The 15,998-nt window shown below is 40.8% G+C and overlaps 2 protein-coding genes and 1 pseudogene across 3 annotated transcripts in view; 2 read left to right on the forward strand and 1 right to left on the reverse strand.

Moving 5' to 3' along the window:
• Nucleotides 1-15,998, reverse strand: part of LOC110307947 (serpin B6) — an 83,762-nt gene that overhangs the window by 38,696 nt on the left and 29,068 nt on the right. The gene's annotated exons all lie outside the window — the stretch shown is intronic.
• Nucleotides 1,155-2,181, forward strand: LOC110307950 (annotated as a pseudogene).
• Nqo2 (N-ribosyldihydronicotinamide:quinone reductase 2) overlaps nt 5,772-15,998 on the forward strand; it is a 20,919-nt gene continuing 10,692 nt past the window's right edge. The window contains exons 1-4 of one of the 2 annotated variants that reach the window (XM_021180257.1): nt 5,772-5,914; nt 7,171-7,252; nt 9,120-9,207; nt 13,548-13,712. In XM_021180257.1, coding sequence (XP_021035916.1) covers nt 9,201-9,207; nt 13,548-13,712 — 172 coding nt within the window. In that variant the 5' untranslated portion in view covers nt 5,772-5,914; nt 7,171-7,252; nt 9,120-9,200. The remainder of the gene's footprint in view (nt 5,915-7,170; nt 7,253-9,119; nt 9,208-13,547; nt 13,713-15,998) is intronic. The other variant, XM_021180256.1, reaches the window with a different exon arrangement.

Raw genomic sequence — 15,998 nt, forward strand, 5'->3', positions numbered from 1 at the left:
AGTTCAAAAATCATCCTCAGATATTCAAATTCACACACACACACACACACAGGCAGTTTAAATTTTAGGCACACAATGACACAAAAACAACTACATTTATTCATACTATATTCAGATGATATGTTATAAGTATAGAAAAGAGTAGTCAGAAAGAATTCTCCATTGGAGTCACCAAAAGAGTACAGACCTAACATTTTTATAGTTATAAAATTACAATGGATTATTTTTTTTTACCAATCTTTGTTTCTCTGTGTCCTCTGTTTGTTCAATAAAATCCACAGGACTCAGAAGAGCCACAGAAGACTATGACTCACTTCAGCCTTTCCTGTCATACAGCAGAAGCCCAAATAACAAAACTCCCACATCTTAAAAGCCCTGTTATGGTTTGAATGTGAAAGTTTCCCCATAGGCTCAAATGTCTAACATTTGGTGTTGAAGTTTAAGAAGGGTAACCTTGCTGAAGGAAATGGGTCAGTAGGGGTTGGCCTTGAGGATGCATACCCTAACCCTATCTCCTGTCCTCTCTCTGCTTCATGACTGTGGACAGAATATGGACTAGTTACTTCATAGCTCTCCTTAAACAGTGAGCCCTGAATCTCTTATGTTTTTTTCTCATCATGTATTGGATCATAACAGTGAGAAAAGTGAATTCCAAATGGCTCAACAGAACCTAAGCTCAAAAATCTTCTGAATCAACAGGAAGACAAACCTAGAGGTATACCAACTGAGAAGAAATTTATCAAGGGCCAGAGATGATAAAGATATTCCAAAATGGGAGCTGTACAGACAGCTCAGGGGTTAAAAGCACTTGATGCTCCTGCAGAGATGCTGGATTTGTTCCCAGCACCCACTTTAGGTGGCTTATAACATGCTCTAACTCCAGTACCAGGGGCTCCGACTCCCTCTTTTGGCCACTGCAGAGAGCTGCACGTACATGGTCACATAAACTCATACAAGCACAAAAGTACACATTAAAAAAAAAACTTTAAGGGTTTAAATACTGCTTAACTAAATAAGTGTTGAAATGTTGCCACTAGCTACTCCTTAAAAAGCTAAAGAGAACAGCCATATGACCCAACAATTACATTCCTAAGTATATGCACAAAAAGACTGAATATAGGAACTGAGAAAGGTAAACATACATCAATAGTCAATACAAAATTATTCGAGAAGTGTGGTTGCACCGACACCGGTACATAGGCGCGGGCCGGCGTGTCCTTGGGCTAGAGCGCGGGACGTCTGTCTTCGAGTCCGAACGTTCGCGGTGTTGACCAGCCCGGAACGAATTAAAAATGGGTGATGTTGAAAAAGGCAAGAAGATTTTTGTTCAGAAGTGTGTCCAGTGCCACACTGTGGAAAAGGGAGGCAAGCATAAGACTGGACCAAATCTCCATGGTCTGTTCGGGCGGAAGACAGGCCAGGCTGCTGGATTCTCTTACACAGATGCCAGCAAGAACAAAGGCATCACCCGGGGAGAGGATACCCTGATGGAGTATTCGGAGAATCCCAAAAAGTCCATCCCTGGAACAAAAATGATCTTCGCTGGAATCAAGAAGAAGGGAGAAAGGGCAGACCTAATAGCTTATCTTAAAAAGGCTACTAATGAGTAATTCCACTGCCTTATTTATTACAAAACAAATGTCTCATGGCTTTTAATGTACACCATAATTTAATTCATACACCAAATTCAGATCATGAATGGCTAACAATATACTTGTTGGACAGTCCTGATTTAAGTAAAACTGACTTGTCATAAAGTGGGTACGGTCTTTTTTAAAGCAACAATTCCAGTTGTATACACGCTACCACTGCTCTCCCTTTCTCAAGATAAGATTGGACTTAATTAGTAATGTTTTACTTTCCATAAATACAGGCATGTTGCCTCAAATCTACTAAATGGTTTTATACTTAGATTTATATAACTGGGCATATGAATATGCTTAAACACTGGGAAAATTCTATCACTGTCTCAGAAACAAGAAGACTCAAATGTGTTTCAGTTTGTGTTCACTGGCCTCTTACAGGTCATGGCTAACCACCAGGAGGCAGCTGTCTATTCTTGACAGTGCAGTTTTAATTAGAATTCCCTACATCAAGGATGCTGCCTTTTACTATTGAAAGTCATTTACTGTGGTTTATGTATGATATCAAATAAAGAGTATTTAACACTTAAAAAAAAAACAAAATTATTCGAAATAATCAAGAATCTTGTCTATCATCATATGAATGGATAAACAATGTAGTGTGTGTGTGTGTGTGTGTGTGTGTGTGTGCGTGTGTGTGTGTGTATTCACACTATACATCTATGAAAAGGAATGAAGTTCTGGTATTCACTACATCGTGGATGAATTTTAGCAACCAGATTTTCAAGGTAAATAAACCAAGTGAAAATAAACACACTTATAAGAAAGAGAATATACAAACTTGTAGGAAACAGAAAGTAGACTAGAACTGTGATCCTTGGTTCTAATTACCAACTTGATACAATCACTTAAGTAGACATTCCCAGTGAGAGACTGTCTAGATCAGACTGGCCTGTGGACATGTCTGTGGAAGACTGTCTTGACTGGCCTTAATTAATGTGAATAAGCCCAGCCTGAATGTGGGCAGCACTGTTCCCTGGCTTTGGGTTGGGAGTTTAGAAGGGTAAAGAAAACTAGATATGCAGTAAGTGTAAACTTGCATCTCTCTGTTCTTGGTCTGCTGTAATGTGACTAGCAGTCCTAATTTCCCATTGCCTTGACTTCCCTGATTTCATATACTGTAACAGGATTGTGAACTAAAATAATCACTTTCACTCCTAAGTTGATTTTTTTTATCAGGGTATCTATCATAGAGATGAAACTATAACACCAAGAGGTTAGAGGAAAGAAGAATGAGGAGTTATTATTTGATGGTATATAACCAAACATCTGAGATAACTCGACTTAAAGGTAGAAAGAGGTCCATTTGGCTGACAGTTTCAGAGGATCTAAGTCAAGATTAGCTAGCTCTGATGCTTTCTGGCCTGTGCAAAGGCTAATTATTTTGGCAGACAGTACATGGGGAGGACTCTGATTCATCTCACAGAGACATGGAACCAGGGAGAGAGGAGAGAATGCCAGGGTACCCACATCTGTTCAGTGGCATATCCCCAGTGATCCAACTGCTTTTCATAGGCACCTCCTACAGCGTCCACCACCTTCCAAAAGTGCCATGGCCTGGATACAAGCCCTCATCAGCACATGGACCTCTGGGGACATTCAAGATCCAAACTATGGAATAGAAAAGGAGTTTTTGTTTGGAGCTGTGCAAATGTTTTGGAAATTGGTAGTAATAGTAGCTAAAGACTGTGAATGTAACTAAAGCCACTTAATTTTACACATAAAATACACAGACACCCAATGGTTTTTATTAGGAAGTGTCCTGGTTATCAAAAAAAAGTAAATTTTTTAGCAGAAGGGAAATAAATATTAAATAAAACCCAAACAATAACTTCTGTAGGAGACAGCCTGACTAGTATGATCATCTTTAAAGTAGCTGTACAATCTACACAATGGAGTACTACTCAGCTATTAAAAACAATGAATTCTTGAAATTCTTAGGCAAATTGATGGAACTAGAAAATATCATCCTGAGTGAGGTAACCCAGTCACAAAAGAACACACATGGTATGTACTCACTGATAAGTGGATATTAGCCCAAAAGCTCCAAATAACCAACATACAATTCACAGACCACATGAAGCTCAAGAAGAAGAAAGACCAAAGTGTGGGTGCTTTGGTCCTTCTTAGAAGGAGAACAAAATACTCACAGGATCAAATATGGACATAAAGTGTAGAGCAGAGACTGAAGGAAAGGCCATCCAAAGACTGTCCCACCTGGGGATCCATCCCATATACAGTTACCAAACCCAGACACTATTGTGGATGCCAACAAGTGCATGCTGAAAGGAGCCTGATATGGCTGTCTGCTGAGAGGCCCTGCCAGAGCCTTACAAATATAGAGACAGATGCTCGAGGCCAACCATTGGACTGAGCGTGGGGTCCCCAATAGAAGAAGTTAGAGAAAGGACTAAAGGAGTTGAAGGGGTTTGCAACCTCATAGGAAGAACAACAATATCAACAACCAGACCCCCCAGAGCTCCCAGGGACATCAACAAAGGAGTACACATGGCTCCAGCTGCATATGTGCAGAGGATAGTCTTGTCATGTATCAATGGGAGGAGAGGTCCTTGGTCCTATGAAGGCTCAATAGATGCCCCAGTGCAGGGAAATTGAGGGCGGGGAGGTGGGAGTGGATAGGTGGGTGTTGGAACACCCTCATAGAAGCCGGGGGAGGGAGGGTGGGATAGAGGGTTTCTGGGAGGTACGGAAACTGGAAAAGGGGATAACATTTGAAATGTAAATAAAGAAAATATCCAAGAAAAAAAAGAAAAAGAAAAACTTGAAAAAAAAATAAAGTAGCCATACAGTAGCCATTTTATTGTGAAATAAAATATTCAAGGTGAGGAGTTGAGGAAGGCTTTGATAGCCTTTCCTGCCTCCTTGCCTGCTATTCCTAATTCCATTTGTCCATTTCTGCAACATCAAAGTGACACAAATGATTAACTGGAAATCCAATGGAGCAATGTTCATTATCAGTGCATCTCATTTTGATAGCATGACCTAGAGCTGAAAGTCAGCATACAATGACGTTGATCTTATTTTGTTTGCTGTAACTGAAACAATACCAGATGGGCAGAAAGCTCAGTTATTCTATTGAAGATTGTGTTCCTAGTGAACTGTCCTACTGTTCAACTTCCATTCAGCCTACACCATTATGTACACCAGAGAGTACCACTCAGCTTCCAGTCCTGGTCCCGGGCAGACGAAGAGCAACTTACCTAGAGTGTGTCTGTGAGTTCTTGTTCACAGATGCTGCTGTACTCCAGTCATGCATGATCCCACAGAGGCTGAGGCACTTACACCTGCATCTCTATTAGAAAATGTAGACCATCTCCAGGTCAGGGTTCACTGGCAGCCCTGACCCTGCCGGGGGATGCAGTAATCCACCTCTTAATATAAGGAAAATGGTAGCAGAGAGATGAGCCACACCACCATTCCTTGAATTGGTAAGATGTCACGGTGGGTAGAAAACCACCAACACACACACAATTTTTCACCTAAAGTTCCACCAGCTCCTTTGCCCAGCTTCTGCAACATTTTTTTTAAAATCAACTATTTTATTTTTACCTATATATGTTTCACTGTTTTCTCCATTGACGACATCTGGCAAAAGTGGCTTACCGTGGCGTGACACTGATAGGATAGGCAAAGAATGCATCCTTCAACACAAAGATTGTTTTTTTAACTCCTAAATCTTTGCAACCACTACTCTGATTCCCTATTCCTGTAATTTACTCTTTCAAGAAACAGAATCATTAAGTACATATCGTTTTGTGATTGGACGCTCTTACTCAAGGAAATTCCCCGAAGACTGGAGCAGGATGTATTCACAACTTTTTTTTTTTTTTTTTGATTGCCTAGTAGTACACTGCTGTGGGCGTTTTTTGTGCTGGTTTGCCTGGATATATTAGTGCTTGTGGAGGATGAGGTACAAAGCAGGAAGGCACCACTTCCCATCTCCCAGCACAGGCTTTCTGCCAGATGCCGGAAGCAAGGAGAGAAACTGGTTTTGCCCACAACTACTGGAGCCCAGTGTGGGGCAGGAACAGGTCAAGGAGACAGTAGGGGAGGGAAGATTGAAGTCCAATGATTGGGAGTTGTGGGGCGGGTTGTTGCCAAGAAGCGGCTAGAGGTCAGTGTGAGGGCGGGGCCGGGTGGGGAAAACGGACCTGGGCGCAGCCGCAATTCATGCAGGCAAGTTCTAGGCATTTCTGGCCCTAGACACTGGCTGTGTTATACTGTGCCTGTGTTCCCTCCAGGAGGCAGAGGTAAGAGTCTGTTCACTGCTTCCCTGGGGCATGCGCGTCCTTTCTGCAAGCAACTCTGGGGACTGGGGGAAATGCAGAACTAAAGAGGTCCCTTCCGGTTTTCAGCTTGCATATTGAACTGTAGACCGGTGTTCCCAGGGTGCCTCGCTCCTCAAGCCTTTAAGTATTTGCAGGCGCGTCCACAATGGGTCCAGGTCCTGCTTAACGTGAATGGTTGCATTTCGCCAGCCCACTCTTGTATAGTGAGCAGCTGTGGGTCTCTGCATATTTTTTTACCAAAGGGTAAAAATCGAAGTGAGCCAGAGCGAAATTTGTGCAGGGTGCCTTCCCTTACCCTGGCGACTACGGTTTACTCTGCCTTAAAGAACTCTGGCTCAAAAGAAGTATCAGCTTCTGTAACCTTAATGTGAAACTATTGGTTTCAGGAAGCTGTAATTTCTGGAAATATCAGTAAGAAAGAGACAGAAGACTGAAATTTTGTGACTCACAGAAGCCTCTAAGGGAGCATGGAGGGTGGGGGAGAGGAGCGCGATTGAGCAAGAGCACTCTAGAAAAAGATAACCTAAGAGAACACAGAAAGCAGGCAGGCAATGCTGTCACTACGGGATAACATGTCAGCTGTTAGAATGACCACTATAGAGCCTGCCTGTGTGGAAAATGATACAGTAAAAATATCAAAATAACTGCTGGATGTTGAGACATAATTATGCTTATCTCTAAATATCGTGTAGTTCTTTTCATGTGGCTTGTAGGTTAACAACCACACCTCCCCCACAAACAAAACTACAGCAAAAACAAAACAAGAAAAAACAAACAACAACAAAACCCTGGGTAACTTACAGTTTCCACCTAAGGCGAGTAACTGAGAGTGAAAAGCCTGTATCAGGAGATTGTATCTATGTTCGAATTTCTTACTCTTGGAGAGTTAGGTAAGAGGAAATTTCAACCCCATGCACCCAGCCAGCCATACCCAATTGTAATACAAATTTGTAAACTGAGCTGAGTAGCACAGATGAGGTGGTGAGGCTAGGGGAAGTGGAAGACCGAGTGTAGAGTGTGCTGAGCAGCACTGCAAAGTCCGGACTAAGGCAGCTGTGTGCCCACTTGAGGGAAATCTTGGGATGTGTTTTGCTCATCTACAGTAGTCCTGGGAACCTTTGAAAATGTGTATTAACCTTAGGGCTATCTGCCTAAGATCTTCTGTTATTCTTGGCATAAAATCTTTACTCTGACCTATTTATCATCCCCCCACTCAGGTCCCTGGCTGCATCACCAGCCACTCACTTCAAACCAGAGCCCAGCTAAATAATCTTTCTTGCTGTTTCTTGAATTCTCCAGGTCAGTTCCCACCGGGTGTCTACATAATGTTTAGTGACTGAGATATGATAAAGTCACCTGATTAGTGCCCTGCTAGAGAGATGAAACTTTTGATCTGCTCTGTAAACATGCATCGTGAATCAAGAGCAGAACTTTCACATGCTCATAAAGCTCATTTGTATAACTCTAGAGAAAAGTCTGAATTGGATTGTTTGGTTTTTTTTCATTGTTGACTTTTATCTGAGTTTTTGGTTGTGTTTTTTTTTTTTCTTGCCAGTAGCAGGAGATATTGTATATTAGTCACTTTTCTGTTGCTGTGATAAAACACTGTAACCAAAAGTGACTTGCAGAAGAAAGGGTCTATTTTGGCTTATGGTATGAGAGGGATAAGACTATCATGGCAAGGAAGCATGGCAGTAAGCAGCAGCCATGATGACAGGAGCAGGGAGCTGAGAATTTACATCTTTAATCACAAGCAGGATGCAGAGAGAGGGGATAGGAAATGGAGTAAGGCCATCTAATCTCAAATTCTGCCTCCAGTGATATGCTTCCTCCAGCAAGGCAGTGTGTCCCCAAAACCTCTGCAAACTGCATCACCAAATGGGAACCAAATATTAAAATACCAGAGACTATGAGGGTTTCTCATTCAAACCAAAACATCCTGCCTCCAGAAAGCAGTTTGGAGATGGCTAACCAAGACAGTGATGACATGAGCCTCTGTGATGATTTGTATATGCTTGGCCCAGGGCGTGGCACCATTAGGAGGTGTGGCCTTGTTGGAGAGGTGTGTCACTGTAGGTGTGGGCTTTAAGACCCCCATTGTAGCTCCCTGGAAGCCAGTATTGTGCTAGCAGCCTTCAAATGAAGATGTAGAACTCTCAGCTCCTTCTGAATCATGCCTGCCTGGATACTGCCATGCTCCCACCTTGAAATAATGGACTGAACCTCTGAACCTGTAAGGCAGCCTAAATGGAATGTTGTCCTTCTAAGATTTGCCTTTTGTCATGGTATCTCTTAACAGCAGAAAAACCCTAACTAAGACAGCCTCTTTGTGTTTGAAGCCCATAAGGAAGCACATTTTATCCAAAATCTTTTACTGAAGGAAAGTATGCTGGAGATTAAACCCTAGGGCTTGCTTGCACATGCTAAATCCACCCAAGGTCTCCTAGAATCATATTGTATTATAGCCACATGTATATGTGCCATCTTTCTCACTCTTCTGGGCTACCCTGTGACTCTAGAGCAGTGTTTCTCAACCTGTGGACCACAACCCCTCTGGGGTCAAAACATCCTTTCACAGGGGTCATAGATCAGATTATCCTGCATATCCTGCATATCCAATTTTTACATTACAATTCATAACAGCTACAAAATTACAGTTATGAAGTAGCAATGAAAACAGTTTTATGTTTGGGGGTCACCACGACAAAGGGTCACACATCAGGAAGGTTGAGGACCACTGAAAGTGGTTCAGGAAGACTGAAGCATGCCTTATTTACAGCTGAGGAAAGGGCCCAGTGATGCATAGTAACACCCCTTGACTTCCCAGATGCCCTTTGTCTTATCAGCCTCACTTCCTAGCTAAAACTGAAACCTTGGGATGCAGAAAGGCTGGCTGAGCAGGCACCGCTCAATTGTTTGTCTGTAGCTCATTTCCTAGGAGCTCCTCTATAGCTCCTGCATGGAAAGTTCAAGTCCTCCAAAAAAACACAAGAAAGCATTGGTTTGACATTGTGTGGTTTATACCAGGAAGCCCACTTCTCCAGGGAGGTTTGCTTACCCTCTGAAAAGCTGTTGTTCAGATGTGTTTGTGAAGCAGCCATGTGAGGCCTACACTTAGTTTCCTGACCTCAGCTCTATCTTCCATTTTCCCTTTTATTTCTTCCAGAGTGCTACAATAACCAAGGAGAGTAACAGTACCTGAAACTTTTGGCTATTATACCAAATCAGAGAATCTACCTCCTCCAACATGGCAGGTAATGACTAGCTATGGGGACGTTAGACATTTAGTCAAAAATTGTATTATTTGCTATTAAAAATTCTAAGCAACATAGAAGTACATATGAATCCATTTGGTTTATGACATGGATCGCCATGTGCAATTAACTTTTGTGGTACTTTTTATTTACTCTGTCCATTTTAAGTGGGGCACATGCCTTTCCTGCCTTTGTCCAGAAACCATTCTTGAGACATAAAGTTCTCAAAAAGAACAGTGAAGAAACTAGCTTCTATTTTAGACCAAGGTTTGATTCCATCTTTACCTTTCCCCTCCTTTTGCAAACCCGGTGCCACATGCACCAGAACCACCTATCTGTCACTGAGCCACACCTCCAGGGCTGCTTTGCTTGTATATATGTATGTGTATATATGTGTGTGTGTATGTATATATACACATATATACACACATATATATATATACATACATATATATACATACACACACACACACACACACACACACACACATATATATATATATATATGTGTGTGTGTATATATGTGTATATATACATACACACACACATATATACACATACATATATACATATATATACACATATATACATATATACACACATATATATATACACATACATATATACATATATATACACATATATACATATATATATACACACACATATATACATATACATATATACACACACATATATACATACCTATATATACACACAAGCACACATCAGAGATACATAATTTTACAACTCATTTTTTAACTCAGTAATATATAACATTGACTTCTTATATTTTAGAACATGTAGATTTATCTCATTGTTAATGTTATAATGTACATTTTATACATATTTCCTTTACTTTTACAGTGTTTATTTGTACATGGCAGACAAGCATTCCACACAGCTACATTATGTCCCATGTACCTGGTTTTGGATTTTTCACCCTTGGTACTACTGATGTTTGAAGTCAGATCACTTATGGGGTACTATTTAATACAGTTTCTGGTGTGGTACTCATTAGATGCCAGAAGTACTACTTCCACCACCAATTATGATAACTAGAAACATCTCTACTGTTTACAGTTGTAGCCATTACTGGTAACACTGTCCCTACTTGAGAAACACTGATACAAGTACTTCATTTATACTTATTCTCTTGGAAAGCCCTTTATAGCAGTGGAACATTAAAAAATGAAATAAAACTTCATACTTAATCCTTAACACAAGAAATTCAACCTTGCACTAAGGAGATGGCTCAGCAATTAAGAATAATTGACATTGGAATTGCCTTCCAGACTGCTCTTCCAGAGGTCCTGAGTTCAAATTCTAGCAACCACATGGTAGCTCACAACCATCTGTAATGAGATCTGGTGCCCTCTTCTGGTGTGTTAGAAGATGGCTATAGTGTAATCATATACATAAAATAAATAAAATCTTTAAAACAAACAAAAAAAGGTGAACCATTTAAAAGAAATAAACAAAAAGGAAAGAAAGAGAGAGAGGGAGGGATGGAGGGAGGGAGGGAAGAAAAGAAGGAAAAAATTCAACCTGTACACTCAGTTGAATGCCCTGAACGTGTTTGCTTCAAGCTTAGATGTGTTTTCTATTCAGAGTCCTAGTCTAGAAAGGTCAAATCAAATCTTAGCATCAGAGAGATTGTCAGTAACATGCTTGCCAAGCACACATGAGATCTGAGTTCAGATCCCTAGTACCCTCACAAAATCCAAACACAGGAGTGCTCATCTGTAACGCAGCATGCAGACAGGGCCATTCCTGGAGCTCTCTGGCTAGCCAATCTAGCCAAATCAGTTCAATGAGAGACTATGTCAAAAAAAAAAAAAAAAAAAAAAAAAAAAAAAAACCACAAAAAAAAAAAAAAAAAAAAAAAAAAGGTAAAAAGCTACTGAAGAAAACTGCCGCAGACTCTCTGGGTCCCTTGTCTGCATGGAACTGGTCTCTCGGTGCAGATGGGCAAGGAGTTGGCGGGAATGACAGACAGATGCACACAGGAGGTTGTGTAGAATCTGAATGTATTTTTTCAGGTCAAGCATCAAACTTTTTATACAGCAGAATAGCAAGAAACCAGATACAATCCACCACAATACAAAAGGAATGTATACATCAAAAGAAGGCAGGGACCAGGCTGCTGCCACTAAGAAGGGAGCCAGGTGTAAAGCTAGTCTATTGTTAAGCCCACCACCTCATGAATACTGCAATACCACAACCCCCCTATTTCCTGGGTCTTCAGAAGAATTCACCAACTTGCTTCTAATATGAAGCTTGCTATACCTGGCTGTAGAGAAGATCCCTGTCTCAGTGGAATTCCCTAGCTCTATTATAGTATTCCCTTGTTTGGGTGAGATTTGCTACTGTCCTTAGTGAATACTTTGCAGACCAGCTCTGAGCTACTGGCTCCATCTTTTGTAATGCTTAATTAGTTACAGAATAGGTAACTTCCTTACTGCATTCCTACCGGATTCCAAGCTTGTCGGCTTCTGAAACCTTGGAACACTGGCAAAGGCTCTGTCTATGTCAGAATTCAATCTTAAAGGTAATTATAATAAGATACTAAAAGAGGGCACGTGGATCCATATACCAGACTGACTCGGGGATAGGGTATGAGTATACAGGTTAATGAGAATGCCAAAGCTCCAGGAGGTGAGTTTCCATGAAACTCTTTGCCTCGTGAGTGCTTCTAGGCTTCTCAGCTTGTCAAGCAGACTTCACTGGAGTGTGTGTGGCAGAAAACACCTATTACAGACCTCTAGGCTCTATTCACATATGGACATTGGTATACTCACATTCACATGCACACATACACACAAGAGTTTTACACACACACACACAGAGTGTGTGTGTGTGTTGTGGGGGGCATGTGTGTACATGTGCATATATAGGTGCACTCGCCTGTGTCAGCACATAAGGCCAGAGGTTGACATTGGAATTGCCTTCCTCACTCATTCTCTACCTAACTTTTTAAAATTATTGTATTATGTATGTGACTGTATGCATGTATATCTGTGTGCCACATGCATGTCTTGCACTCACAAAGGTCAAAAGAGGGCATCTTCTGGAACTATAATTTTGGATGGTTTGGTTGTGAGCTGCCATGTAGGTACTGAGAATTGAACACAGGTCCTCTAGAGAAGCCATTGAGCCATCTCTCCATCCCCTTCAACCTTGTTAATACAGGGTCTATAATGGAATATAGAGTACACTTTTTTTTTTTTTTTTGGTTTTTCGAGACAGAGTTTCTCTGTGTAGCCCTGGCTGTCCTGGCACTCACTTTGTAGACCAGGCTGGCCTCGAACTCAGAAATCCACCTGCCTCTGCCTCCCGAGTGCTGGGATTAAAGGCGTGCGCCACCACGCCCGGCTAGAGTACACTTTTTAACCTAGACTAGCTGGCCAGTAAGCAGCTCCTAATATTCTCTTGCCTCTATCCCCCAACAAATTATAGGGTTACAGAAGTGTGCTGACATCTTTGGCTTTTTGGTGCATGCTGGGATCCAAATTCAGGTCATCATGCTTATTCATGATAGAAACTGTGCCTTCATGACCTATTATTAGAATCTTCTTGTCTCAATGTTACCACCAAAAAACAGGTTCCACAAAGCCCTGTCTCCCACAAAAGATCATGGTCTGGTTCATCCTATTTTATATCAGTGTCAGGTGTCCATGGACTTGGAGGAGATGGAAGCAGAATACACTAGTCTGAAACATGCCATTATTGCTGACTGCTAATGTATGCAAAAGAGATTAATTCCTACTGTTTTTTGTTTTGTTGTCTGTTATAAAGCAAGGCTAAACATTGTCATAGATGCTATCCAAAGTGGAACAGGCTTTAAGAAGAATTTTACTGTATGTTTTCTAAAGAGACATGGTTTGGTTCATTGTTCTATGAGTAAAGGTTGACTATCTTAATACAGAAATACAGTTCTGAGCACACGATTACTAAATCTCCAGAATCAAAATGTTTGGGTTCTTGAGCATTTACAATTTTGAATTTTCAAATTTGGGGTGTGGACTTATAAAATCTATACAGACATTTCAAAGTCTGAAAAAAAATCCAAATTCCAAATCATTTCTGGTCCCAAAGATTCAAAAAATACAAGCCACTCAACTTGTATTATTAGTAAGTCTGGTTACAGTACCCTATAATAGCACCAAAATATTTATTATTATATCACCCATTTAAAGGGCTGCTGATTTCTTTGGCTCAATGCAGTGATGTGCCTACATATCAGTTTTACCCTAGCCTGCACTGGGTTTTGGCAAAAAGGATTTGCTTTTCAAATTCTTTGCACTGGCTTCTAAGGGAAACATATATCCCTTTGACAGGTAAGAAAGTGCTCATCGTCTATGCACACCAAGAACCCAAGTCCTTCAATGGGTCCCTGAAGAAAGTGGCTGTTGAAGAACTGAGCAAGCAGGGATGCACAGTCACTGTGTCTGATTTATATAGCATGAACTTTGAGCCAAGGGCCACAAGAAATGATATCACTGGTGAGTCCAGCTATAAATCCTCTGTCTTAAAACTTTTAACAATTTTTAAAATGCCAGCAATATCTAACTATTGCTTCCTTGCCTCTCACAGAACACCTAACATAGCCAACTTGAGGATAGATTTATTCGGGCTTGCAGTTCTAGGTCAGTGACTGGATCCATTTGCATCATTGTTGCACAGACTTCTAAATACCTGGGAGCCTGGGCACAATGAAACAGCTTCCTAGGATTTCCATTATAATCAGGTTGCCCACAGGCATAGTCTTCTCAAAGGAAAAATATTCAAGTAAGTTTTCTCTTTCATAACTGTAAGCTTCTATGGATGGGATCTCCTGAGATGCCCTTAAGAAAATTACCCTACTGTCTGCTGGCTAGTTTTATGGCAACTTGACACAAGCTAGAATCATTGGAGAGGAAGAAATATAGATTAAGAAAATGCCTCCATGAGATCAGACCATAGGCAAGCCTGTAGGGTATTTTCTTAATTTAGTGATTGAGGGGAGGGCTCAGACCACTATGGGTTGGGCTACCCCTGAGCTGGTGGTCCTGGGTTCTGTACAAAAGCTGAGATGAGCAAGCCAGAAGGAACAAGCCAATAAAAAGTACCCTTCCATAGCCTCTGCTTCAGCTCCTGCCTCCAGATTCCTACCCTGTTTGAGTTCCTGTCCTGACTTCCTCCAATGAATGAATAGTAAAGTGGAAGTATATGCCTTTTAATCCTTTCCTCCCCAAGTTGCTTTGGTCATGGTGTTTCATCATAGCAATAGTACACTAAGACAGAATTTGGTATCAGGAATGAGGTATTGCTGGGACAGACCTAAACATATTGGTTTTGGGAAGATTGTGAAAGGATTTTGGTACTTTAGGTAAAAAAGGCCATTGAAGGTTTGAGTGAGAAAAGCTTGGTGGAACTGTTCTGTGGGAACTTGGAGGAAAAGAATGTTACAAGAAATGCAAATGGTGGAGGCCTGACTTGTGAAGATCTAGAGGAAAGTTTGAGAGTCACTTAAAGACTATAGAGGGCATTTTCTGACCAGTTGGGGCTGAAGAGTCGGCTGTGATTAACAAGAAACCAGCACCATGAAGTGAAATACTTATTTTGCTGGGTGTGTCTTAGTCACAGTTCTATTGCTGTAAAGATACACCATGACCAAAGCAACTCTTTTAAAAGAAAGCATTTAATTGGGGCCTTGCTTACAGTTTCAGAGGGTTAGACTATTATCATCATTGTAGGGAGTATGGTGCATGCAGACAGGTATGGTACTGAAAAGATAGCTCAGAGCTACAACCTGATCTGCAGGCAGAAAATGAAGACACTGGATCTGGTGTGGGCTTTTGAAACCTCATAGCCTACTCTCAGTGACACATGTCCTCCACAAGGCTACGGCTCTTAATCTTTCCCAGTCTACCAACTGATGACTTAAGTATTCAAATATGTGAGCCTATGCGGGTCAATCTATTTCAAACCACCACAGTGGTACAGATGCTGGTTAGCTAGAGCTGAGAAATTAGCAGTAATTAAGAAGAAACCAGCATCACTGAGGTAAAATCTTCCAGGAAGTATTTCCTGAGAATCAACACACATAATAATATCTATTTATATCTATACCTATATCTAGATAGATAGATAGATAGATACATACATACATACATACATACATAGAATTTCATGTCTGACCAAGGTAGGTCACTGTCACTTCCTAGTTTTGGTGATGATTTTTACTTTAGTTTTCCATAAAGTCTTTAAGTAAGCATTCCAGATTAAAAAAGAAATCCAGTGATATTTTTGCCAAGGTTCCATTAACCATATAGGTGAACTTAGGGGGAATTCTGTTATGCTGCTTCTTGCTCTTCAAGAGACTGATAATGATCTTTCATTTGCTCTACATTCCCTCCTTCTTTCCTTTACCCTCCACCTTCCTTCCTCAGGTTTATTGAGATGTTTTTTTTTAAAGCTTTGTATTTATTTATTTAGTCCTGTTACCACATTATAGTGTAAGTCGATTTAAAATTTTTTTTACATATATATTTTAGGAAGCTTCTATGACAGTAAGTTTTCATAACACTTTTTTATTGCTTTTATTTTTTACAGTCTAGTCGTTGCCCCCTTCCTGGTCCATCCTCCTATAGTTCCTCATCCCATTCCTCCTCCCCCTGTTTCCAAGAAGATGTTTCCTTTTTTCCTATTATTAGATATTTTCTTTATCTACATTTCAAATGCTATCCCGAAAGTTTCCCATACCCTCCCTCCGCCCTGCTCCCCTACCCACCCACTCCTGCTTCTTG

Source organism: Mus caroli, chromosome 13 (assembly GCF_900094665.2).
Source record: "Mus caroli chromosome 13, CAROLI_EIJ_v1.1, whole genome shotgun sequence".
Taxonomy (NCBI): Eukaryota; Metazoa; Chordata; class Mammalia; order Rodentia; family Muridae; genus Mus; species Mus caroli.